Source organism: Bos grunniens, chromosome 2 (assembly GCF_055505025.1).
Source record: "Bos grunniens cultivar Pamir isolate PY7600 chromosome 2, Bosgru_T2T1.0, whole genome shotgun sequence".
Lineage (NCBI taxonomy): Eukaryota > Metazoa > Chordata > Mammalia > Artiodactyla > Bovidae > Bos > Bos grunniens.
Window position 1 is genome coordinate 16,577,643 of NC_141166.1, and position 27,909 is coordinate 16,605,551.

The following is a 27,909-nucleotide window of genomic DNA, read 5'->3' on the forward strand; positions in this document are numbered from 1 at the left end:
CATGATGTCAACATGACCCAGGGGTGCCATGACCCTGGATCACTTGGCGAAGAGGGTCTCTGTCAGGTTTCTCCACTAACAGTTACTATTTTTTATTTTCCACACATTCCCTCATTAGAAGGGAGTCTTTTCTTCTCCTCCTTATTCTTTTGGCACCACCTTGCAGCTTGTGGGATCTTAGTTCCCTGAGCAGAGACTTCTACTTTGGCAGCTGGCGGACCATTGGATTTCTGCAGCAAGGTGCACTTGAGTGCTGGAGGAGAAGGGATGAGCTCCAGCCTCATCTCAGTGGTAGCAATGTGTTCCTGAAGCTGAACAAGCTCAGGCCAGTTTCGTTCCACCCTCAGACACCAGCACCAGGTGAGCAGCATCCACCCCGAGGCACCTCCTTGGTTTTGTCTCCTTTAGGTCTTTTTAGTGGCTGAGTCAACAATTGGTTCATATTGTTAAAATAACTTGCCTGGTTTATGTTTCCACTTGGACATGACGAATAGACAGGAAATTTCTATTGAAATGCAGTCTCAAAACTACACTTTTAAATCTTTTGTAAGGCTCTGCATTAAGTTTCATTGTCCCTTGGTATTTCACATCAGCAATGGCCACTGGAATGCGCTACATGCCCACCTTTGGGCTAAATAAAACATTCCAGGCTAAGACCCAGGGTGGTTTCTTACTTCCAAATCTAAATCTTTGAATTCCAACACTCCTCATTCCAAATTCAGAATTAAAATTAACAACTATATTTTGGTATTAAAAATGTAAATTAAGTTTTGGCAATTAATATCAATTAGAGAACAGCTTTCTGATATTACATTCATGTAAATGATACTGGCAGTGTCCGGACTCTTCCACGTATTTTGTTCTGGAATGTACTTAAAACAAAGACTCACGTGCTGAAGGGCAGAAGCAGCAAGCAAAACACTACTAGTATCCCCATTTTCCATTGTATTAAAGAGTCCACAACCAGGTCCTTGCTGATATTTTCCATTTATTACCGCAGTAGACAATTGCTCTGAAAGTGCAACACTAAATCACTCTTGTCACAGCCTCTGCTCCTCCACTGGCAAATACTTGGAAATTCATTCTTGGAGCATCGTGGACCACAAGCGTCTCTCTGGGTGGAAAACTGTCACTGCCAATGTCACAGGGCAAACACACACACACATGAACAGGAGGGTAAGAGGAAAAGAGCACTGGTGAGGCGTGGGGCCAGTGTCTGGGGGTCCTGGGAACAGCCCACCTGGGCACACTGGACACCCCACCTCCAGCAGCCACCCAACACGTCTGCTAGGTTGGCAAATGCCTGGTGCACCTTTTTTTCCCTTTTTCTCTGGAAATGGTGATACCATAACTGCAACTGTGTCCTGTCTCAGCGTCACAGAGGTCCATGGAGTCATTAGGAATTGAAAAGACCTCGTAAGCTAGTGTGGAAAACAGGTGGTTTGGAGAACTGACTCTTTGATCTCTGATTTAAAGCTGTTAGGCAGAAGATCTGGAGAGTTCTAGGGAAAGACACTGCTTAGCAGAAATAACTCTTGTTCTAGCCAGCATATTTTTGATGGGGAAAAAATAACTTTCAAATACTGCAAAGACAAAGAGGAAGGTGGGGGGCGGGGAGTGACATCAGCAGCTCTAGAAAACACAAGAGACTAAGAAATTAAAACGAGACCCCCCCCCCCGCCCCCAAAAAAACAAAAACACAAGTATGGACAACTAAGCACTCGATCTGACAAAACCTTCACTTGTGAACATGTAACAAACATATGCACCCACACACACATGCTAACAGTCAGTCAGGTAGATGCCCAGAGGGCAAATCCAAACGTCCGCTCTCTTTGGGATTTTCAGGGCAAATCTGAGTTTAGGCATAAGTGAAGACCTCCCTGGTGTCTAAACTCAGGAGGCAGCGTTTGTTCCCTGCTTGGGCCAACGTTGCTCCTGTATTTGTCTGAGCCCTTCACAACTGTCTGGGCACTAGAGTTCACTCTTCATACTCCTGGAGTTTAAATTGCTGCTAGACTTCTCTGATCTAATTTCACCTGCAATGGAAGCACCTCCCTTCTGGCCCCTATACGCCTCTGTTCTTTTAGGAATAAGCACCCCAAGACAGTGGTAATGAGAGTGTTCAGGAGCTGGAAAGTAGGAAGAGTTAATATAAATACCAGAAGGAAATGCCTGTTACTCTCCTATGACTTCTCTGAGACCAGGTGGCCAAGGACCCTGGCCTGCAAGGATAGGTTTTAGGGGAGGCCTTAATTTAAGGTACTGCAATCTGTGCTCACAAGAGCCAAGTAAGATGGCACTCCTCGGAGGCTGCTGAGGACTGGTCCTTGGCACTTGGTCCAACCCTAGGTGTTCTCTGACCTCTCTGACTTCAGTCCTTCTGGAGTCAGATCACCCGGCTTCTGTGGCGTGTGCCTAGTCATTTTTAGAGCCTGCCTGCAACACCCCACAAGGTTTGTGTTGGGCTTCCTGGATCAGCACACACCAGCTAACATATTTACCAGATGATGAGGACTGACAGCAGATTTCTCTACCACTGCAGACAGGCAGAGCCGTGCAAAGAAAGCCGTCCATCACGGTCACCTTTTCTGCAGATGTCCTAGTTTTGAGATCACAGAACTGACCATGTTAACACCTGGCAGCAGCCAACTTCTGCTTCCCTTCTTGCATGAGGGGAATGCAAGAACCCACAACAACAGGCTGGACACAACAGGTCCTGCCCATCTGGGAACCTGGGTCAGAAACTGCCCTCAGCTCCAAATCCTGCCCTTGGAACCCCTAATACAACCTCGCTCCTCATCAAACTGCAGTTTGGTGCAGTTTAATTTACAATCATACCTTCTAAGCCGCCTCAGTGAGACCTGTGTGGTCCACTGGTTACAATTCTAAGTGCAGCAGTGCCTAAAAGGAAAGAGTCCCACAGGAGGGAAGACTGGAGGGCATAAGGCAGGAGACTACAGAATCAGTAACACACGTTCCAAAAGGGTGGCCTTGGGGGACAAAGGTGTGAAATAAACAAAATGTCCCAATAATTTAGTGGCAGATCTAGAAGAGAGCATTTATAGCTATTCTGGGACTCTCCAACAAAATGCTTTTCCTGGATGCACAGACATTCGTAATACTGCTCACTCTCAGTCGACAGCTCTGGCTTGTACACATGGTCACGACACCCTTCGTACAGCAGAGGCGAGCACGACAGAGTGCCCGGGAGGCACCTGGACAGCGCACATCAAGACAAAAGGCTGAACTCCCCCCCAACAGAACCCCGTTAAAAAAAAAAGTCTGTCTATTACAAAGTCACGTGTTCCGTTTTTTTCCGCTTTATAAAGTCAGCGATGCTGGAGGGTGTCTAGCGGAATCCGTCCTCCAGGAATGAGTGCAAAAGGGGAGCACGCAGCTCGGGGACGTCCCTTCAGTGAGCAGATGGAGGGGCCAGCCGGAGACCTCCCATCCACTTCGGACAAACACACACATACAGGAAAGGATTATTGCCAGCTTGTGTACTCTCACAAGGTGATTTTTGTATTTCGAAAGCTTGAATTGTCCCTGAAAGAAAAAATGGGAGAAAAGAGAGCATTCAATACACAGTGTCGTCTCTAGGCAACACACACACACAGGGGGAAACCTGAGCTCGGCAGCTCTGGGGCCCACCTGACACCCTGGGACATTCCTTCCTTGCTCATCTAATGCCAGCATGGCCACCTGCCCCACAAGTCCCTTCAAATGCTTGGGCTCAACTGGTTGTAATAGCAAGAGGTCAGAAACAACCCACATGCATGTGAACAGGGGACTAAATATTAATGGGATACTGTGCAGCTTTTAAAAAGGGAGAAAGAAGCTCTCTACTGAGACTTCTGTAAAGAAGTCTTTCTCCTAGAGAGACCAATAGGGTAAGGTGCAGAATAGCACGTGCACGTGACACACGACTGTCTGTGTAAGCAGAGGTGGAGGAAATACGGTTTTTATTTGCCTTGAGTTAAGCCATACATACTAAAACGCTGTAAGGCTCCATGGGAACCAGTAACAGTGGCTACCTGGGGCGTGTGCTGGCAGAGGAAGGGGACTCTGGAAATTGGGCCGATGGAGAACGAGTGGAAGGGAAACCTCTTTTTTGGTTTTCTTACACACACATATGCACACAGAAAATGTTTTAAAACCTGAATCATTAATTTGTATTATATACTCAAAAAAAAACCAACCAACCAGAAATCCCTTGGTTCAAAACTGACAGCTGCTTACAAAAGGATATTCCAGGAGGTGAAATCTGGACACCCTTCACTTTAAAAACTTGGCATGTACATCCATGTGTGCATGTGTGTGCAAGTGTGCGTGTAACAGATCACAAGACATCTTCTTAGTTGCCTTCTAGGGGATGCAGACAGGTTTGGCTGCCCACTAGTAACCTCTCCTGTTTCAGCCTAGAAATCCAACACCTTAGCCATTTTAATCCCAAAATCTCAGGGCTAGAAGGGGCTTTAAAAGTCATTGCACCTACTGCTCTGGCCCCAGGCTTCAGACTTAAGTTTGTGTGAACTTGTGAGACATAATTTCTCATTAATCTGATTTTGGAATCATTTCTTCCATTTAATTTTAATGGCACATTCTAGAAGCTCTGGTTTTCATTGACCTGTCGGAGAATTGCTACAATTGTCTGGGTATCTGGCAACTGGACTGGAGAGAGTTAATACTGACGAAAACGTACGCTCAGCCCAGCCAAACAGCAGCGTCTTCCTGCCAATGGCTAACCAAGTCTCCCCCGTGATGGTGGCAGGCTGACAGTAACTTACAGCCCTCACTACACAGACAAGTTAACTGCAGATAAGAACACCGAGAGGGAAACCGGAGCTGGCATGGGTGAACTCTGGCTGGGAAGAAACTGATATTATCTCAAAAGCCCACTGGCAATTTTGTAACTGACACGCATGACCATGCAGCTCCATGATCAATGCTACTAGAGTTTGAATGATTCCCATCTAAGGAGTTGACTGAACACAAAGAGAACTTAGAGGAGTGATCATCTTTTTAAAGGGACGTCTAACAGGACAGACTCCCCTGAGGTGCCGCAAATAGCTAGCGAAGAAGGAGGCGTCTGATAGTAAGACAGAAAAGCAGGAGTCACTGAGGTGTGCCAGTTGAGTACCCCCAGGAACACTGTGCTGCAATACTGAGGGCTGTATGATGGGAACACCTCTAAAAACAAAGACGTGGTTGGGAGGGAAGGATTTGTTTGGCTTCCTTCTTCCCCTTTGATGCCATCTCGATCCCCATGGGCCACCTGGTGGCTCAGATGGTAAAGAATCCTCCTGCAATGCAGAAGACCCAGGTTTGATCCCTGGGTGGGGAAGAGCCCCACAGATCAACTGGATCACAAGTCAATCAACAGGGAGATCAGAAAGGCAGAGCTTCAGGAAGGCAGAATCAGAGAATCTTCTGACTATGGGAGAAGGATCTGTCTTGAAGTGGGAGAAATGGCAGGCAAATATCTGGACTCAGTCCTTTCACAGCTGTTTAGTGATGTAAAGAAGAGCATTCTCAGGATTAATTGTTCCCATGAGCAGGGCATCTTATCTTCTGAGAGAACTCCTGTGCTGTGCTGGAGCTGGGCCAGAAACAAATTCTCTCGGGTGGCAGGTAAACTAAGAGCTCTACAACGCATTCCCATTCAGAAAGAGGTAATATTTAACTCTACTGTCATAGATCTCTTCACAGAAATCCTAAGAAGTCAGAAGCATTTTAAAGTTTATTTGCAAAACAGAAATGGGGAAGAACAGAGTAACGGAGCTAAGAGAATCCAGCTGTTTTTCCTCCAGAATCTGATATAAAAGAAAAACAGAGAGGAACGAGGGTGGGCAACAGGCTCCTGATGACAGGCTGAGGCAGGCCGGTGGCAGTGGGCCCCTCAGGTCCAGCCTTTGTTTTTTTTTAAAAAAAAAAAAAAGTGGGCTGAGAACAGCCTGGTGCCAAATTTAGTCTGAGGAATGTGTTCACCTCAAAAGCAGCTGGGAACTAACCCTCAGCTGTCCCTCACCCCAGACTGCAGTGCATAGAGAGACGAGAAGACAGGAAGGGAGAAGGTAGACAGGAAGTGGCAGAGGCCACAAGCAACTTGTTTTCCCCCCTAAAGATGGGTTTCTGTTCTTTTAAAAGCAAATTAAAATTTAGACAATTAAGACTGAGCACTGGAAAGTTAGACCCTACAAGCACCTTGTGATGGGCAGACTGGGAAGGTTTATTAGTTTTGTTTTTTCAGTGGTTTTCAATAATATATAAGACTGTTCAGAAGGAAATGATAACACTTTTTACATCATGGTCTCAGAGGAACATTCTCTGGCTATTCAGCTGCCAGCCCAGGCCAGCTCTGGCTTCCTCCTCGCTCCCTCCCTGCATAGTAAATCAAACGGCAAACCACTTAGGTTCACTCGGGTAAACTTCAATCTCTCATCTCTGCCAAGTGACCACATCAACTTCATTCCCCATCAGTAGAGACCACTGCTCTGCGCATGCCAGTCTAGACATACAGGGCCCAGAATCTCCGCCCCTATTTCCCGGCAGCTAACCGGGACTTCTGCTGAAGCTATGGTTAACAGTGCCATGCTTATTTGTAACGCTAATAGAGGTCACATGACACAGTCCTAAAATATCAGCAGCTACATGGAATGGCACAAAACAGCAGATAAATTGAGGAGAAGTATTTGTGGTTTAAGAATTATTTAACTAGCAGTTTACTCCTTTTACTTGGCTGGAGAAAAGGGAGGGAGGACGAGAAGGCTAAAGTCCTAGGGGGCCTCTGAAACGGCAGCTGGTATGTACTCCTTCTTGGAACACCCAGTTAAACACTTTCAAGGTAAAATCAAAAAACATGAAATAAAAAAATCCTTCTCAAGTCTGTTGTGACAGGGAAGTGAGCTGGGTTTTTTGTTTAGACTCGAACACTCCTCTCATTCTCCCAAGTCTGTGCTTCAAGGAGAATACTTAACCCATTGAAGGAATGCACCCTTCAAGCCTGCCCCATAAAAATGACATGGGGTGGGGTGGGACAACAAAAAGAACAAAGAGCCTACAAAATAGCAATTATGCAAATTTCAAAAAAATTCAAAGGTATTTTTCCTGGGGAATCTAGTGCCAGCTGAAGGGAGAAGGAATAATTTTAAGTTTTCTTCTATTCTGTCTCTTCCAACTTCATTTTAAAGCCCCCTCCCAGGTGCCCATGGAACCTAAGATGCTGTTGAATTTTAAAGGTACCATCATTCTATGTACTTTGAGAAGTAAACACTGCCATTAAACTATGACAAAAACCTTTCTTATCACATTCAGTGTAAAAATCCTAATTTTAGGGATCTTCAAAGCAGGAAAAAAAGGAATTTTATATATGGTAATGCTGTTAAAGGAAGTCCTGTATCGCACCAGGACTCTGGAAATTTTACTTACGGACGTATTTTGAATGTCTGCTATTTCCCAGCCTACAAATCAACGTGTCGGTATTAGAACTAATACATGTTTTCATCCCTCTTTGATATACTAGCCACCATCTTAGAATTCTATATTGAGTATACTTTACAGAGAATTCCTTTGAATTTCAATTCTGAAAACCTAGCATTATCATCTAAAAACTGAATTTGTGATGAAGGAATTAAACTATTTGAAAAAAAGATATGAGTGGCCTGAGTGTACAGGAACTCCAGGACTGTTTGTTACTCAGACCCCAGACACTCGCTCTGTCCCTCACAGGGTCATACTCTTTGGCTCATCTAGGGAAGAAGGCAGGTCTCCTTTCCTTGAAAAAGTCTCCCTTGCTTCCTGTTCTGAAGCGGAGTTCTGAAACAACTATTAGAGCTGGCATGTTCTTTTCCAATTTGAGAAATTCTCCATTTCTTAGGGATGGGGTCGGGGGGTTGGGGGCGGGGATAGTTAACGTCCAGGGATGTGCTTTTGGGCCAGGCACATGCAGACCCTGTCCCTGTAGCCATTCCTCTCATCCAGAATAAATTCATTCAATTCCTTCTGCTAAAGAGACAGACATGGACTGGGAACTCCCTTAACTGAAATATAAATATTCTTAAAAGGAATGCTTCGCTGACCCAGCCTTTGCTATCCCAGGGCCCCTCTCTGCCAGCAAACACGTGTTGGTCTCACCATAATACCGTCTGGAACCATGCTTCCTACATAGCCCTGAAATCTCCCCCATCCCCCACCATTCACTTTAGCCTTTGAAACTTGGAGGTTCCATCACTGTTTCCTCACAATTGATAAATACCACCAGCAAATGAGACACACCTCTCGCCTAAGTCATACAGGGGCCAGAGGAACTGCCCTATTAGTCACAGGACACTGCCAGATAGCTTAAACATGGTCATGTCTGGGAATTGAAAAAAAAAAAAAGACTTCTGGTCCATTTATAGTCATGAAATGTCAGGATCCAGAGACCAGAGATATTAGTCTGTGGAACCTCACTTTCCAGATTAGAAAGCAGAGGTGCAGTGAGGCTCATCGACCTGCCCAGGGGTTAACTGGGAGACACATGACCCAGGGAGGATGGTAAGTCAGCAGCTCTGGACTCAGTGTTTTCCTCCAAGACGGTGGGTGCCTGGAACAGGCTCAGTGTTGGCAGAGATAAGCCTGGGGACAGATGGGGAGGGGCAAGCCCTTGGGAGGAGGGTCCTACGGTTGGGAGGGACATCACAGGGTTACGGAGTAAGATAGACGAGGCCCTACCCTGAGTGTGAGAGACAGAGGGGGAGCGTCCGATCAGCGGCCGCTGCTGTTCACCAGGCCATGAAACTCCTCCCAGGCCCTGGCAAACCAGAGACAAAAAACACAACAGCACATTCAGATCAGAGGCTTTTTAACAGAGAGCAGACAAGATAACCCCACACCCCAATTCAGATACCCTCAAGGTCAGGTGGGGCCCACTGATACCTGGAAGCACAGCAGCGAGGGTCCCCGCCTAGACTTTCCGGTTAAGCAGGGTGGCTGACACCTTTCAGGGGCACCTGGCACTTCTGGCTCATGCTACTGCCCATCTGGCCCTCACTGTCCCCGAGAGGACTTCCACGTCCTTCCAGCCACTCCTTCCACAAGTCTACTAGGGAGGCCACGGAGGTCAGATTAAATTCACACACCATGGGAGACACTTCCCATTCACCGAGGTGAGGGGCAGCAGCGCTTTCTGTCTTGGGGATGTGAGGAGAGGAGGAAGAAATGATTTTTCTCCATCAGGCCTCACCCTGATGAGGTAAAGGCAAGTACCTAACAGCATTAAGATGCTGATGCAAAGACGTGGTGAGGAAATAAGACTGCTTCATCTGCTTCCATACTTCAAACCTTTCAGCTCAGACCCCAAATTCATATCAGGTTCCATGCGTTTCTGATAATACACAAGTAATGATTATCTTAAAAAGTTGTATGTGCCACAGCATTTCCAAGGACCAAACTCCTTTGAAATTGCCCAGGACCAATGCTCAACGCAACTTTAATGCTTATTACCTAAATTTAGAAACTGGAGCTAGGAAGGGATAAGGAATGTGACTGAGGGGCAGAGTCTCTTGGATGACGTTCCACAGAGAATGAGCCTTGGTGGCTGCAGGCCAGACACCAGGAGAAAGGCTCCCTCGTGCCTCCAAAGCCCTGACCCACCTTAAGTTCTCTGAGAGGAGCTGACGTCCTTCCTTTTTGCCTGAGCCATTTTTCAGCCACTTAGGGACAAACTGTCAGGTAACTTCCCTGGGAATTATACATAAAATGGGTAATTTGGGGCCTTCGAATCTAAAATCCCTTACCGTCAATTATTCCATTTGTGGCTTAAAGGGGTGAAATACTCATGGCAACAACATATAGGGTTTAATATGTTAAAATTATTTGCTCACTACAGGTTTAATATTATGGTCACTAAACTACACTTCATCACTAGGTCTCCTACAGATAGCTTTTCTTCTTTTTTCAAATAGGAAGGGATGAAACAAAGACCTGGCCCAATAAATTCATTCTTGCATGCAATCATCACATCAGTTTCATTAGTTATTTCCCTTTTGAAGAGCAACACTTATAAATTAATGACGTAGCTCTCAGAACAAGAGACTGATCCACAGTTAATGGTTTCTTCAGAGTATCGCCAAAATCCAGATACATGTATGTTCACTGAATGGAAGGAAAACGTTAAGAGCGCTCAGTAAGCATGTGTCTTGTCAGTTCACAAACTCAGTTTCCACGGAAAGACATGTTTCACAGCTCTTTCTGGAGAGATGGTAACACGATGAACTTTGAGTCCATCAGTGATGGCAGGAGGTCATTTCACTCTTCAACTCCAAGTGAAGATAAAGAGAATGCAAAATCTGACACCCAGGCAATGACCCAGGAAACCCCTCTTCTCATTCTAAGAGTGAGGTTTAAGTTATATTTAAGCAAGTTAGGTGTCAACAAGAAACTGCATGGCTGTGTTGAAGGTTCACCTCATTTATCCTTTAGTTTCCAGAAAGGCCTACACTAGTCCAAACGGAAGTTCTCTATGTCAAGAACTTACAGAAATAGGGATTTCAGAGTTCCCCTCTAATCCAGTTTAGCATTAAACTGCCCTCCTATTTTCTTCAGCAGTATATTCTTTACATGGAAAACTTCAACATGAAGAATCTGGGCAAAGAAATTTCCTCAGGTGGATTCAGTGGAGATAAAATCACTGCTCACAGTCATTGGTACAATCACTGGTTTTCAATGCTTGACTAAGTAAACCAACCGCCTGAAACTAGGTGCGAATGTTCTGGCTATTTTCCACCTGGCATCCCAGGCATATATGTAATTTTAAAACTTGTTTCTTTGAAAGGTGAACAAAGAACAAGTTAAATGTTATATCTGGCATGTAAACTGAGTTTCCTAAAAACACTTTTTCCCCCTATTATCCTAATACAACCTACAGGGAATTCTAAACAGATTCAAATGACAGGGTAACAATGAGTCCTTTCAAGACCACTTTTTACCAGCTGGCTTACCAGCGAGCAAATTCTAAGGGCAGAAATCTCATCCCTTAACTCTGCATTTGCCCCCACTCTGGCCCAGCCCCACTTCACAGCATTGCCCTCGGCTGGCCCTCATGCTTACAGATGAGCTGGGCCTCCTGCTGATTTGGGCTTTACCTTGCACATCAGCGTAGAGGGACATTTCCCAAAAGCAAAGCCTGGCCAGCAATGATGCTGGGTGATGCAGCGCCCCCAGCTACAATTTAGCTGTGGCAAGAGAAGGGATGGTTGGTCCCTGCCTACCAAGTTCAATATTTAAATACAATGAAATCTAGATGTGGTGGAGTCCCCACAATTTGACCCATTTCTCCTCTAAAACAAATGAATAAAGACAAGTCACCTACCCTCAGCTCTCTGTGCAGAGGGGCCTGGTCAGTCTTCCCAACACTGTGGCCCACCGAGTGTAACAGGCCCTGTCTTCCCCTTCCCATCCCAGGCCAGAGGCACAAAAGGACTCAACAGACTATTCCAAAGAGGAATTTCCTCACAAAAGACACTGCTGTTTTATACGGCCCTGTGGTCGACCCAACTCTTTTCCTGGTGGTCCCATGATTCTGGGGTGCAAGTCTGGCTGTGTTATGAGGCTGTCCGCCTGCAAGGACCCAAATCTCTGAAACCTCAGCCACACACCTAACACTTGATTTGACCATTTTCCCACTTCTCAGTGGGCCCGTGCACCCTTAAGGGACTGACTGTTAGCAGTAAACAAGGGTGTGAGGCAGCAAGCAGTGTTCCCTCTGCAGCAAAGCAGCTCACCATGCTCCTTGCGCAGCGGCAGCAGTCACCTCTTAGCTCAGCAAGGGGTGCTAGCAAGGAATGCAGCAGGAAAAGGCCATGAGCAGTGTGATGAAGGAAGGCTGGGGAACGAGACACTTGAGATAGGACGCTGGAGACTGGATGGAAACACAGCAAGGGGGAGGGACACCTGACTGAGAAAGCTGAGCCACCCCTAGAACACTCCCCTCACCATTTCCAGGACCCCTCATCTCCAGAGTACGTGGGAGAGAATAAGTGTTGCTCTTTCCTCCTCATGTCCCTTCAATTCTCAAGTCCAAGCAGTTGTTGTTCCTTGGCTCAAACACAGCCACGCCTGTGGAAGAGCCATGGTGGAAGGACAAAGCAGAACAGTCCTGGCTTCCGTTCAGATGTGGCAAGGCTCAGAGGGGTCAAGGTCAGTTTGGTGCTTTCTGATCAACTCTTACACTGGTAGGTGGCATCAGGCTCAACCTCTGGACCAGCTATATTAGCTGAAATTAAGATCAATACATGTGGACATCACAGCGGAAGGCAAGAGGGAAAGGGCCATAGAACGTCATTCTTTGACAAACGCTGAAAACATAGAAAATATGTATTTCCACACATCAACCATCTCCATCTTTCAGGAACTTTTAAGTAATTTGGGGTAAGTGATCACAAAAAGCAGCAATGACAGAGCCACCTCCAGGATGCTCAGCTCATGTGCTAGTCCTGATGTGTGGTCTGTGGGATCCCAGGCCTCATGGAGGCGGATGGGCGGTCAGATGGCACAGCTCAGGGCGTCACTGCCAAAATGGAGCAGCACAGCCACTTCGGAGAACTCCACGCTATGCCCACAGCCATCTTCACAGATGCTATCAGGCCACGTGGCCTAGTGTGGGCAAAAGTGGTTTATTTATGGTTTGGGTGGAAGCTCTACAGAAAACCTAAAGTCACATTAAGCCTTGCTAGATTTCTCCATGCAGGTTAGGGGCTTGAAGGCCAAGTTGCAGCACATACATGCCGAGCCTCAAAAACACATGGGGGGCTGGGCCATGCTGTGGTCAGATGTCCTAAGGAGCAAAGTCACACAGGACAAAGACACGTCCCCACCCCCAGGTCCTGGTGCACGACAACCCTAGGGACTGGGCAAAGGGAAGGGCTAGAACTTTGCGAAGTGTATGCAGGGTGAGCTCAGAGAGGAAGATGAGCTGGCTCCAAGGGGAGAACAGAAGGGGAAAGGCTGGCAGAGAGCTTGCGGTTGGGAGGCTTTGGCCGGTGAGGAAAGCCCACTTACACAAAGCAAGGAAGCTCTACACACACAGCGGCACACAGACGGAAGCAGGGCTTTACCTCCAAGCAAGAGATGTCTTTGAAGTAAGACAAATGAAGTCAGCCAAGCGAAGGTCAAGGATCCCCCTTTCCAACCTGATGGACTTTTGAGCTGAATTCTAAATCAGAAATCACTCTGTTCCTGTCCTCAGCATGACTGGTGGAAACTTAAATACCAAAAAAACTGGGGTCTCTTTCTGAGAGCCAGATGTCACCTCAGTGTCAGACCTCAGCGGAGATGGAACAAAATACCGTGTGATGTGATACCATGGGCTTATGGAAATGAGGCTGCATTCCCCAGATGGCCCTCCACGGAGAAGTCTGTGCCATTCCTTAATATGGTGACAGTCAGTCTGAAAGGCCACTTCTTTGATGCACCATAAAGAGCAAGAGCATGAGACAAGCTAGTTTAGCACCATTTATTAAGTGATCTCAGCTGTTGTTGTAGCTGCTGCGTGTCAGCCTGTTCTTAAAACATAAAATGCTCTTCCAATTCCTCTTGTCCGGGACGGAAGGATCTTCCAGGTAGCACACCAACAGAACAAGAGACTCCGATGACGCCGGCTTCAATGACGGTGCCATCCAGAGAGGGAGAGGGTCATGGCACATTCAACCGCGGCTTCCAGAGGTTTTGAAAAAGGAGCCTTTGGGAGCCCAGCCTGCCTGGCATTCTAGTGGAAGTGCAAAAGGTTGGCATGTTGGGAGAGAAAGAGAGGGAGCCGCGAGGGGAAAGTGGCATCTAGGTGTCAAGGAGGGGTTTCTGGCCCCTGTGGCTGCAGGGCTGGAGGACTAGGCAGACCTCTGATAAAGCAGCAAGCAGCAGACTAAGGCACCAAGCCCCAAGGCTAGCCTAGACTCTATGGACCTGTATACATTGCTACAGAAGTCAGGAAGAGCTGCTTCAGGGTATTTGAAAGGGAGAACAGTGGAGAGGGGAGAGTTGAAAAATATCTCTTTCCCTTTCCTATCCGGGTGAAAAGGTTGCTTAGGGGTGGAGTGGGGGAATTGGGGGGGGGCGGGGCATTTGGGAACACTGAACACAAGAGTCCTAGTAAAAGTAGGTGTGGACCTCTCCAGCCTAGACTGAGTCTGGCTGGAGGACAGAAACTACTTGTATTCCAGAACAAATAAGAAGAAAAACCTGCCAAGAGAAAAACAGTGCTGACCCAGGGCTGCCAAGGCAAGCCCTCAGGGTAGTAATGGCTAATAACTGCTGGTGGCTGTGATGAGCCACACCCAGCCATTTCAGACAGACCACCTCCTATGGCAGCATTCCCAGTTAAAAACTGGAGCTTAGCTGGTATGAGCCAGTTCCACCCACAACATGATCTGTAAATGCATGGGAAAAGATTCCCAAACGATCTGCCTGAGCGCCATCGTTGGGCTCATTACTATAATGCTTGTAATAACAGCGTGGTGATGTTATTACTAACAATGATGAGAGCAATAATCCTTGACCCTGTGAGAGCATTCCCCATCTGAGGACCTTCAATTACAAAGACTGAATCAGCCTCACAAACAAACCTGCTCAGTAAAGCCCTCATACCCCCCACTTTTCCGATGGGACAGGTGAAGCAGAGTGGCAGAGACTTTTCAAAGGCACGCAGTGGTATCTGAGTCAAAGGACAGAACTACACCCATAGGTCCTGACTCCTAGCTGGCTTGCTCTCCCTTCACATGTGAGAAAACTCTTAACAGCCACTCCCCACAATGTGTCTATAACACCCTGAGTTTATTTATGATCTTTGGTCACTGAAGGAGCAACCCCGGCCAGTGATTCTCACTTGTGGACGTCCAGCTCCACTCCCCTGAGTCTCAGGCAGACTGCTGAGCTAACTTCCCCTCTGGCATTCCTGCTCCCCTTAGAGTCTACTCTCACACACACACTGTTCTGCTTCCACTTCGACTTCAGCTCTGCACACAAGGAAATAGAGTCATCATTCCTGGTAAAGAAGTCAATTTCCCGGGACAGAAAGCAGACTGAAGCTAACAAGTTAAAAAGACATGCAAAAGTGGAGTGAGAGACAGACAGGGAGGAGGGCCTCACTGTTCAGTGAAATTATTTTAGAAACCGCAAGAAAAAGAGCACTTTGTCTTTCATTTTGAGACAGTGGTTAGTGAAGTAAAGACAAGACAGCCTGTGTGAATACAGCAAGCCCAGGTGGTTCAGCTGGGACTCTGCAAAAGGGATCTCTCATCCAGAGCACCCAGGGTGCAGGCAGGCAGAGAACCGCACCAGCAGAGAACGGCTATGAGTGGACAGAAGCACTGGGGGAAGACTGGTCTGTCCCTTCTCCTTAAGTCAGTCTCCTGGAAGACCATATTCCTCTGGACCCGACTAAGGACCTACTTTTGCTGAACTCAGGGACACGCCCCACACCCCCCCAATCCCCCACAACACATACTTGATGCTGTCGGTGTGGGTTTTGTATTCCATAATGGTGTTGGGAGGTAGGTTAAGCACTCGCCGAAGCGTATCCCGTATGCGGGCCGTGGTGGCTTGATCGCTGGCAGTCTTATTCCATATGGAAATAATGTCCTCCTATAGGAGGGACGACAGAAGGATTCATCAAAGGAAACTGGAGGCAGTGAGAAGAGCAGAGGTGACACACATGAAAGCAGACCTGCCCGCGAGGCGGCTTACCTGAAAGCGGACAGAGACCACAGCCCCGCAGATCTCCTCCCCAACCATGAACTGTTCCCCCAGCATAGCCAAGATGAGATTCTCCCAGCAGCGGGATGCCAAGCCCTTCCGCAGTCGAATTATCCACTTTCCGCCATTTTTATTTGCATCATCCTGTAAAAAAAAAAAGTATTAAAAGTTAAAATATGGTCTCATAGCATTAGGGCCAAGGATCCATGATCACTGAGAAGTCTTGCTGTTTTCCAACTATTCGACTCTATAGGAAAATGTGGTAGGACTACAGGAAGAAACGAGAAAAAAGAAACACAAGGTGGGGATCCTTGCAACCAGCCATTAAAGAAAAACAGCCACACAGACCCTTTAAACCAATCCTCTTTTGGGAACTCCCTGGCAGTCCAGAGGTTAAGGCTCAGCACTTTCAGTACCAGGATCCAGGTTCAATCTCTGGTCGGGGAACTAAGATCCCACAAGCCATACAGTGTGGCCAAAACAAACCAACCAACCAACCCTCTTTTTTGAAAACTACATCAAAATGAAATAATGTCAGATTTCAAACACAGATCATTCCTTACTTCATTTGCTAAAAGTTTATCAAGTGTCACCATGTCCCCAAATACAGACATGACATCACAGTCTCTACCCAGATCCAGTCTAGTGAAGCAGACAAACAAGAAAACTAATTGCAGTAGTGCAGTCTGACAAGTACTGCTGTAACAGAGATACATACAGGAAGTTTATGAAGAACAAGACAGTCAGAAACACCCAGGAAAAGGAAAACATTTCAGCTGGGTTGTAAGGGACACAGGAGTTAGCCAGGTGAAGGGCTCTGTGGGCACTGGGAAGGACATGGCTATGTGCAAACACTGACTGTGAGGCAGAGATGCAAAGAGGAAGATCTAGCTACACTGAAGGGAGGGTCTGGAGAGGACAAGTGACAAGTGCTGAAAGGTAATTAGGAGTAAGATCATGTGTGCAACAGAAAACTGCATAAGATTTTTAATTAAGGTGTGTTTGTGTGTGGCAGGGGCGGGGGTTCCCTGGTGGCTCAGATGGTAAGGAACCAGCCTGCAATGCAGGAGACCTGGGTTCGATCCCTGGGTCAGGAAGATCCCCTGAAGGAAGGAATGGCTACCCACTTCAGTATTCTTGCCTGGAGAATCCCTGTGGACAGAGGATCCTGGTGGGCTACAGTCCGGGGTCGCAAAGAGTCAGACAGGATGGAGTGACTAATGACTAAGCACAGCATAGCACATGTGTGTGTGATCATGTCTGTCTTCTGGAAGAATGCTCTGGCATCAGCATAGAAAAGATGGACTACAGCAAAGAGATCATAGAGCTCAGCTCTGGGTCTCCGGTGACTGCCCCTAAGCTTATTTTTACTCACTTTAACCATATGTATACTATGGTAATGTATAACACACACATAAAACTAGTCTATGCGAAGTTCAGTTCAGTTCAGTTGCTCAGTCGTGTCCGACTCTTTGCGACCCCATGAATCGCAGCATGCCAGGCCTCCTTGTCCATCACCAACTCCCGGAGTTCACTCAGACTCACGTCCATTGAGTCGGTGATGCCATCCAGCCATCTCATCCTCTGTCGTCCCCTTCTCCTCCTGCCCCCAATCCCTCCCAGCATCAGAGTCTTTTCCAATGAGCCAACTCTTCGCATGAGGTGGCCCAAGTCCTGGAGTTTCAGCTTCAGCATCAGTTCTTCCAAAGAAATCCCAGGGCTGATCTCCTTCAGAATGGACTGGTTGCATCTCCTTGCAGTTCAAGGGATTCTCAAGAGACTTCTCCAACACCACAGTTCAAAAGCATCAATTCTTCGGCGCTCAGCTTTCTTCACAGTCCAACTGTCACATCCAAACATGACCACTGGAAAAACCATAGCCTTGACTAGACAGACCTTTGTTGGCAAAGTAATGTCTCTGCTTTTGAATATGCTATCTAGGTTGGTCATAACTTTTCTTCCAAGGAGTAAGCGTCTTTTAATTTCATGGCTGCAGTCACCATCTGGAGTGATTTTGGAGCCCAAAAAAATAAAGTCTGACACTGTTTCCACTGTTTCCCCATCTATGGGAAGAGTAATCCGCCCCCCAAAAAAAATCCTTCAATGTTGCTCTAACACCATGTTAGTGAGAAAACAACCTTTGAAAACCATCCACACGAACAATGGAATCGGGGCTTTTTCCTAGAGTTCCCATTTCCAAGGATGTACCAAACTGTTATGCAGCTTTCAAAGAAGACTTTAACCAACACCTGGCACTAACCCCCAAACCAAACAAACAAAACCCCCCCGAAAGACAGAAAACTTCCTCAGAAAAACAGTCTAAGGCTCTCAGTTCTCACCTCCCACATGGGTTTAATTCCTTCTTTGAAGAGATGGAAGTCGCTGTGGCCTGTCAAGTCCCCGGGACGCACCATGTGGCTGTAAAACCTCCAGAACTGCTCCACCTGCAGAGAGAAGACAGCAGAGTCAAGAGAGGCACCTTCTTTTTCTTTGGGTGAATGTGAGATTTAAGAGAAGAGCATAACCACGGAAGACACTCTGCTAGAGGCTCTACTTTTTGGAGGACAGGTGTTCATTCTGGGGATTGTGGGGGAAGAACAACATCTAGAAGGGAAGCAGACTATCTGTTTTGATAAAAGAATAATGTCATACTGTTGACACAAGAATAAACTCTTTAGGCGAGAATTGCCCAGCCTCAGCCAGGAGCCTTAGTTGGTAAAATGTCAATACGCATCCTCCTGTGGAAGCCGCAGGAGAATCACCACATGCTGTAGGAGGACTTTGTTTTACACAATAAAAACCACTTAGGTTTGAGGTATATTCAGGGCCACATAACCTCAGCTTGAACCAAATCACTTAAAAAAAAAATACAGTATTATTAACATTGTGAATTAACTAGTCATTGTGCTCTATAGTACATGCCCAAGACTTATTTATAACTGCAAGTTTGGGCACTTCCTGATCAGAGGTTTACTGCCAAAATACAGCATTAGCTACACTAAAGTACACTTTATTTCTATAGAAATAGTTATTGAGCATTAAGTGACAGAATCAACCACAGGCACTACTCCATACCATGGTGCCCTTGCTAAGGCCCAGATGGTCCAAAAACCAAGCAGGCCTTAGCTTCCTCACTCAGGGTTTAATTCTCTCTTCTTAGCTATAAAATTTCTCTTTACTCCTCCTTCACAGTCCTGTTAGAAAATATACATATTTCTCTATAAAATGTATGCTTATTTATATTTATCACACTATTTCTGTTTTTCTCACTAGTGATTTGATAAGAAATTACTTCCCTGTGCATAAGCATGCGTTCATGCTAACTCACTCAAGTTGTGGTCAACTCTCTGGGACGTTACAGACTGTAGCCCACCAGGTTCTTCTGTCCATGGGATTGTCCAGGACAAGAATACTAGAGTGAGTTGCCATGCCTTCCTCTAGGGAATCTTCCCACCCCAGGGATCGAATTAACATCTCTGACATCTCCTGCATTGGCAGGCGGGTTCTTCACCACTAGCGCCTAGTGGCGCTTCCCAATTGGGAAGCCCTTGATTACTTTCCTATTCCTCTGCAATTCACAGAGAGCACCTACAAAGTACTTGGCAGTCAAGTGCACACTTTACAAGTAAAGAAAAAATGTGTAACAGTCTGAAGAAAACAGCTGGTATTTGCCAAGAAACTGCTGAAGATGCTCTAAATAAACATGAAGCAAGATTCCATAATGTGCAGGTAAAAACAGGTACCATGCAGACAGAGATTCAGGTCACACTCCCGGATGTGGATAGCAACTGAGGAGAAACCCTAGACTGTGTGAAATGGCTGTGCCTCTCAATCCTCTAGAGCACAGAAACACGGGAAACATCTCATGTTACAAGGAAATTAGGAACAAAGCCATCTGCAGGACTTCATCACAGTATTTCACCTCAGCGAGTGCCATGCTTAATGATACCCAGGGATCTGGGTCAGTGAATGGTCCTATGCATACAACGAGCAATAATCTTTTCCCCACTCTAACAGTGCAAAGAAATGAAGCTCGCCTTCTAGAAACTGTAGCTCACTGTGAATAAGGACTTGATGGAAGTGGTGGGGACAGAGCATACCAATCACCCCCAATCCTCCAGTGGAGCACTGCTTTATTAACAGTTTGGTCTCCACCAATCTGAGAGCCATTCTCTACAATCTTATGGCCAGAATTCTATACCCAAATCACAACAGAGATAAAATAATAGGCAGGTTGAGAAATAGTATTAAAACTTTTTTTTTTCATTCTCTTAAGGCAACTTGCATTTTTAAAACTTTCAACTGAAACCAAAAAATCAATGTTTAGATTCAGAACATGGAATGCAGAAAAGACTTTAGAAATCATCTCGACTACTTTCTTTGCTTTATAATTGAGAAAACGGTTTCAGAACTTGCCCCAGCTCACAGTCAAGCAGCAGAATGAATGACACTTGTGATCCCCGAGTCCAACGCTTTTTTCATTTCAAGATACAGTTTTCTTAGTCACCTCAAGAACTTTTAAATAGTGTCAAATACTAGGACCGAGGACTAGTGGGAAATACTTTAGCATCATTAGTTTCAAAATGTAACTACTTTTCTGTGAGGAATATTGTGGGACACTTCCCAATGCCTCGACTTACATGACACTGGTGAGTATAAAGCAGCATTAACCCAAGATGATGCTGATGATCGAACTGTTCAACTTAGCATATATGCCCAAAGAAAACAAAAACTCTCCTTGTACAAGCTGGGAAAATTCACACATATTTTTTTTAAGCGGGAAAGAAAAATGCTAGAAGTAGTTATAATTATGCTAAAATAATTGAACAAAATCCTGAATGAAAGCTGATTCCCCAGAGTTCAGTTTCTTCTCTGATCCTAAGTGCTTAACCAGTTGTTCATAACACTATGGCTGCCATTTTACCTGAAATGTCTAGCAAGCTATCAAAATTTTTGTGGATTCAGGAATGTTAGGATGACATGGATAGTTTTTTTAATTCTATTGTTCTCTCTTCCAAGAATTCCTTCCTTTCATCACTTGTTCAAATTTTCTGAATTCAATCTTAAACCCATCTCCTTCCCAAAGAGGCTTCTCCAGGCTGAAATGAATCCCTTTACTCTGAACTGCAAGAGCACTCTAGCTATTTATGCACCTCCTAAACTGCCTCCCTGTATTAGAAATTCCTGGGCATGTCTTATTTCCCTAAGGGCAAGGTTTTTTTAGTCATTTTAGAACACTATTATGCCCCAAATTCATTCAACAAACTTTTCTTGAACCAAATATGTACCCGTGCACAGCTACTTCTAATAATTCAAAAAAGTCTTAATTTAACAGTAATAAGAGAGCACAGGCCAACTAATACAAGATCTTTGCTTGTGGCTGAAATATCAACTCAACATAATCAGATGATATGATTATCATTATATATGCATCTGTTTAATAAATATAGCCTGTCTGGTAAACAAACACTTTGAAAAACTGGAGCATCCTGGCATGCATTTGGGTATACAGAAGACTGAAAGAATGTAGGCTTTGGAAGGTGGTTTTTACAGCCTACCCAACCTGAGTCTCAATACTGGTTCCTCCACTTAATCCAGTCAATTATAACTGACTTGAGACTTCAGATCAGATACTTAACCCAAGTCTCATTTTTCTCATTTGTAAAATATGGATAACATCACTGACCTCATAGGGCTATCATAACGATCAAAGGAAACTATATAAGTGACTATTATTGTGTGTCCTTCCTCTTTACTAATTTATTTTAAAGTTTACTGTCTATTATTGTTTCCTTTTCCAGTGTCTGCATTTTAAACAGAACGAATACCTTAATAACTTCAAGAAAATAACGAATCCTGCATTTGATTCTGCCCACAGATCAACTGTACGAAATACATAACAATCTTCACCAAACAAGACTGGCTTTAGTCGCAGACAAGCCTCTCACGGTTTACAACTCTAGTTTTCTGTGAGGAAGATGAGACAGTGCGTGGGCTCACTGTACTGACAGTGCCCACAAAAAAACAGAGACTTGCTTTTCCTTCTGAACACAGAACAAAGACGCTAGTTTATGTGTAATCACTGACATATCTGAAACCCGATGTGAGGTTATTAAAACAAAAACTTTTAAATTTTATTCTCAATTTTACTGACAAGCTTCATGAGGACACCATGTACTATAAAATTTTGTATCTCCCATAACACTTTGCACACAGAAAGGACTCCATAAATACCTACTTAAACAAACCAGTGTTTTTGTACTGTCCCCATCTGATCAATTCCATGATTTATGCACTTATTGATTCTGACATATGTTGCCTACGGATATATAATGAGAAATAGAAGAATGAACCAATTTAGCTTTACAGACTCAGGTCAGTCAACTAAGGAAACCAGAGTCCTATGTAGGTTACCAGGAGGGTAGATAAACACAAAAATGTAAATACAGACAAGAATGTACTACCAAAGCTTACTATGTTAAACCACCCAGTACTCACAGAGGCAAAGGTGCCAATCTGTTTGATATTCTGTTCATAGCTCTGTGAGCTGGTGGGACGGCCGGGGGTTCTCCTGGAGTACCAAAAAGTGTAGTTATACTGCAGTGGGTGCTCGGCCGGCCCAGGGACGACAGCCTGTGAATCAAAGGAGGCGTGTTAATCTGGGCATTTTCCACATGCTCTGAGACTGAGAAAACATTTCCCAGTGTTACCCCTTACCACCTCCATTAAAAAGGATACATCCTCAATTACCTGCAATGGGCTCAAGATTCCACTTACATGGTAAATTAGTGGTTAACTCTAAGTTCCTGTAACACTTTCTGTGTTCTTAATGCTTTCGTAACTTTCTACCTCCTACCATGAGTATTATGCTTATATCTCATCTCAACATATTCCCAGGCCAAACACTGCCTCCTCTATGACACCCTATCACTTACTGGCTCATGACACTGGGCAAGTTGCTTAACCAGTTTGTGCCTCAGTTCCTTATCTGTAAAATAGGGAAAACAATAATGACCACCCTCATGGGGCTGCTGAGAGGATCAAATTAACAGCTGTGAAGTGCTTAGCACCATGCCTGACACATAGGAAGTACTCAAAAAATGACAGCTCCTAGGATTACTGCTACTGTTAAATGTAAGTGCCTTGATTCAGGCTCACTCACCTGTGTCCTTCTAGCATGTAAAATGCCTGTATTTGGAATGTAGTAAATATTGTGCAATAAATGAATTAGTAATTGCTTTAATATTTCAAGAAAGAAACTGAGAGATCTATCTCTCGTTCGCTAAAATTCCTCTCTTCCAAGTCACTTTCAGCCTGAATTATTACCGACTAAAGAGTCGAACATTCTAAGTGATGGGCAGGACTGAAATACGGAACAGCAGCTTCTGAAGCAACTAACACCCTTGCTAAATTCCAGGATTAATCTCCCCACCTCAGGCTAGGAGAATGTTGGAAAGCAAGGCAAGAACTCAAGATCCTGTGGCAAGGGGAACCTTCAAAGTCCCAAGATGAACTCCAGTGATGCAACAATCTTTTTAGAGAACAAAATCAGACACTACAAAACAGGGTGTCATCAAGTGCACCCAGCATCCTTCAGATTTCACAAGATCACCAAGTCCCCAGTCCAAAGGCAACGACATCTGCACAACACAGAACTCACCTTCCTCTTGCTGCTGCTCTGACTCTTGTCTCGTTCCGTTTTTTCCTTCTCACCATCTTTCTGTGTGCTGTTTTCTTCATTCTGATCATGGTCCCCACTGTCATCATCTTTCAATCTGAATGGGAAGGCAAAACAACAGTAACCCATGACTGAGCTGATTCTTGCTTATCTAACAAGGCTACCAGGTCAGATGAACCACCATGTAACCAATCAGAAGTCACTCAAGTCATAGGCAATGAGGTGCCCATGAAAGAAAGAAAAGGAAGCAGAAAGGCAACTGGGAGGATTAAGCAAAAATGAAAATGCCCATCAGCTAATTTGTGAATTACAGAAAGCACCATATTCTAGTTTTCTAAAAGTGTGCACAAAAAAGCAAGAGGTAAACAGTGTAAGGGGTTGTTTTCTATGCCAAAAATAGTCAATAACGAGGAGAATTTCTGGATTATATAACTGTTTTGGCATTTCAAATGAACTTGAGAAACTTCCCTTTCTATCCTGCCACTTCTAACTATCTTTCCTACCATTCCCCGCTGCTACTGCTAGTCATTTAATTTCCAAGCTTAGAACTCTCCACTGTCCTGTGCCCTTCCATGCCCACCATGCAGGATATAATACAAGGAAATGTAAGATCCTCTACAACTCGACTGTCAACTGGCATCCCCTTTCCCTCTCTGCCTCCCAAAGCAACCCAGATTTCCACATCTGTGCTATATGCAAACACCACCCCTCAGCCTAAGGCACCATTCCTCCCACATCTGTTTTTCCTACTAGATAGAGGGGGCCCTAGATTGGTGTCTTATTAACCTTTGTATCTTCAGCAACGATGACATGATGCTGGAGTGATGTTAAATGAAAAAGAAATGAAAGGAAGGAAGAAATGTCTTCTTGTCTTGTAAGTTCAGTCAAAAGTACATCAGGTGCCACCTTTCAGGAGCAGTGAAACTACCCTCAGCGCTGTGTATTGGTTTGCTATGACTTCAAACTCACTTATTTATGACTTAAATGAAGATGCTGTTTTGAGATAACAATGAAGTGTCAGTTCAGTTGTGTCACTCAGTCGTGTCCGACTCTTTGCAACCCCATGCCAGTTTCCCTGTCCATCACCAACTCCCAGAGCTTGCTCAAACTCATGTCCATCAGGTCAGTGATGCCATCCAACCATCTCATCCTCTGTCGTCCCCTTCTCCTCCTGCCTTCAATCTTTCCCAGCATCAGGGTCTTTTCCAATAAGTCAGTTCTTCCCATCAGGTGGCCAAAGTATTAAAGCTTCAGCTTCAGCATCAGTCCTTCCAATGAATATTCAGGACTGATTTCCTTTAGGAGTGACTGGTTGGATCTCTTTGCAGTCCAAGAGACTCTCAAGAGTCTTCTCCAACACCACAGTTCAAAAGCATCAGTTCTTCGGTGCTCAGCGTTCCTTATGGTCCAACTCTCATGTCCATAGATGACTATTGGAAAAACCAAAGCTTTGATTAGATGGACCTTCATCACAAAGTAACATCTCTGTGTTTTAATATGCTGTCTAGGTTGGTCATAGCTTTTCTTCCAAGCAGCAAAGTCTTTTAATTTCATGGCGGCAGTCACAATCTGCAGTGATTTTGGAGTCCAGGAAAATAAAGTGTCACTGTTTCCATTGTTTCCCATCTATTTGCCATGACGTGATGAGACCAGATGCCATTATCTTCCTTTTTTGAATGATGAGCTTTAAGCCCGCTTTTTCACTTTCCTCTTTCACTTTCATCAAGAGGCTCTTTAGTTCTTCTTTGCCTTCTTCCATAAGGGTGGTGTCATCTGCATACTGAGGCTATTGATATTTTTCTTGGCAATCTTGATTCCAGCTTGTGCTTCATCCAGCCTGGCATTTCACATGATGTACTCTGCATACAAGTTTAATAGGCAGGGTGACAATATACAGCCTTGATGTACTACTTTCCCAATTTGGAACCAGTCTGTTGTTCCATGTCCAGCCCTAACTGTTGCTTCTTGACTTGCATACAGATTTCTCAGGAGGCAGGTAAGGTGGTCTAGTATTTCCATCTCTTGAAGAATTTTCCACAGTTTGTTGTGATCCACACAGTTGAAGCCTTTGGCATAGTCAATAAAGCAGAAGTAGATGTTTTTCTGGAACTCTCTTGCCTTTTCTATGATCCAATGGATGCTGGCAATTTGATCTCTGCCTTTTTCTATATCCAGCTTGAACGAATGAAGTCTATCAGGATATTATGTGTAGTCATTCATACACATTAACAGGTCAGTAGGCGAGTAGCTCCTGCTGGGAGCTTATCAGCAAAAACAGATAAAGAAGGGAGCATGGTGAGGGGACATTTAGACTATAAATACTGAGTGTTGTGTAAGGAATATCCAAGTTTCCATCTGAGCAAAGCTGTCCTTTGCTGATCTTGCTCTCCGAAGATTGTGAGCCACTTGCTTCTGCAGTGACCAAGCCAACTCTTTGGTGGGCAGTGGTGTCAAACCCTGCAGCTGTCTCTGAAGAGAAGGGACATCAGCTCTGCTGTGGTAAAGCTGACTCCTTTAGCAGTGGTGACAAAATGTTTAGCGGCCCTGCAAAGATCAGCCTGCCCATAACCACCAGTGCTGGAGTTTTCTAGCAACAACTGACTTTTATTTTTGAGCTGGTAGCTGAACTTCAGTTCCTGATTGGCAAAGCCTTCTCACCCAGTGCCAATTCATATAAAGGTACACCTGGGACTAAATTTGGACTGTATTCCTTTCATCTCCCTGTGTCTGGAACAATACTGTGAGTAATCTACCACTGGTTTGGAATATGTTATGTTATTTCTTTACTAGCATCAGCATGTTACTGGCTTATGAAATTACTGTAACTCCCACAGTGGACCGGTGTTAAATAAACTAGTGGCAAAGAAAATCTACCCCTGAGCATATTCTGTACCCTCCAAAACAAAATACTAGGGCTCTCAGTGAACCTAAAATTCACTGGATCTAGACAAAAAGATAAATGGAAGGTGAATTCACAAAGATAGTAAAAATTCTGTTCAGTCTAGAGCTGGACCATCAACTTACGGATCTTTTCTGAAATCACTTTTCTGGCCCTACCCAGTCACACAGAATTTGACAATTCTCAGGATAGTTACTAGAAGCGGTCAAACTGTAACTCAGACACAGGAATACCTCAGAGCTATTGTGGGTTTGATTCCACATCACAGCAATAAAGCAAGTATCACAAGAAATGGAGTCACACAGATTGTTTGGTTTCTCAGTGCATTTAAAAGTTAGTTGACGCTACACTGTAGTCTGTTAAGAGGGCATTAGGAATATGTCTAAAAAAAAGTACGTATCTTAATTCAAACCTTAGAGTGGACAAACTACACATGTGTTGGGGTGCCCACTCTGCCCATTTCACAGCCCTGGCTGTAGGATATACTCCTGAGATCGTGCACTGTGCCATGCCCAGCCCCAGCCCCTCCCTGGCCAAGGCAGGACGATAAAGGGCACTGGTAGCCCAGCCTGTCCAATAACCTACGCCTCAGTGCCTTCCTGACTCCTCCTCAGGTCTTCATCCAGGAGGTGAAAGACCTTACAGATTCAGGAGCTGGTGCAGTCAGTCATATGAGCTGCATGTAAGAAAAGCCATGAGGGAATAAAGACAATAAGCAAAAGCAGAGAAGGCCAGGAGGGGCAAAGGGGATGGAGCAGATGAGCAGAGAGGAGAATGGGGTTTTTCGTGATGCTGCCATCTCTTTGGCTTCCCTGGACGCCTGGGAGACCTAATGGTGCTTACAATAACTCCTTCCCCATTATGAAATTTGAGTCCGCAGGGTTTCCTTTTGAAGCGGGGCCTGTCCTAGCATCCAAGTCCCACAATATTACCAGCACACTGTGTGTATCAGATGCTATGAATACCTGACACACAGTCTTTTCCCTCCTTTCCGTCCAGTAGTACCAACCCACTGCAGTCCCCAGCTTCACGCCTCTGTTGTGTTCATCATCTGGTCTTTCAAGGAGCTCCTCTTCCCCTCCTTAACTTGTCCTTTAGGACCCAGACTAAGGGCCACTTTCTCTTAAAAATATTCCCTGATCTCTCTCTAGGCTGGGTTGGGACCCCTTCTTCTAAACATCCCCATATCAATGTTTTACTTGTCCTAGCTATACTGTCAGTTTTTTTGTCTCCTGATTACAAATATTTCATGAGTCTTTGTTTCTTTTTTCTTATTGCTTAGGTCCAAGATAGCTCCTAATTCTCTTCTTTAGGGCATATCCCAGGGACTCAAACCATTTCTCTCTTCTCAGCCCCCAACTTCCCACTATACCATCTGGGGTCCTTTCCCTTCAATCTTGGTTGAAAAAGGGCACAGTTGCTCTAGCACCTCACATTTTGCTAGCTCCAAGCAAAGCATGTAAGTTTCTTTCTTTTTAGTGCTTTTGCTGCTAACCACTACCGGGAAACAGAAAAATAATAACAAGAATAATTATGTCAGAGAAGAAACAATGCTACTGTGACCCTGGTCCTCAGCTCCCAACTCCCTTCTAAAACAGTAACT

At 45.0% G+C, this 27,909-nt stretch overlaps 1 protein-coding gene across 4 annotated transcripts in view; it reads right to left on the minus strand.

The window, feature by feature from the left end:
• Window positions 1–971: 971 nt before the first annotated feature.
• The window catches only part of EIF4E2 (eukaryotic translation initiation factor 4E family member 2), a 30,936-nt gene continuing 3,998 nt past the window's right edge, over window positions 972–27,909 (minus strand). The window contains exons 2-8 of one of the 4 annotated variants that reach the window (XM_086335306.1): window positions 23,390–23,504; window positions 22,228–22,362; window positions 18,069–18,173; window positions 15,721–15,873; window positions 15,482–15,618; window positions 8,716–8,794; window positions 972–3,549 (exon numbers count right to left, since the gene is read on the minus strand). In XM_086335306.1, coding sequence (XP_086191432.1) covers window positions 8,749–8,794; window positions 15,482–15,618; window positions 15,721–15,873; window positions 18,069–18,173; window positions 22,228–22,362; window positions 23,390–23,504 — 691 coding nt within the window. In that variant the 3' untranslated portion in view covers window positions 972–3,549; window positions 8,716–8,748. Of the gene's footprint in view, window positions 3,550–8,715; window positions 8,795–13,481; window positions 14,218–15,481; window positions 15,619–15,720; window positions 15,874–18,068; window positions 18,174–22,227; window positions 22,363–23,389; window positions 23,505–27,909 lie in introns of those variants that run through there. The other 3 variants (XM_086335311.1, XM_086335295.1, XM_086335320.1) reach the window with 3 other exon arrangements.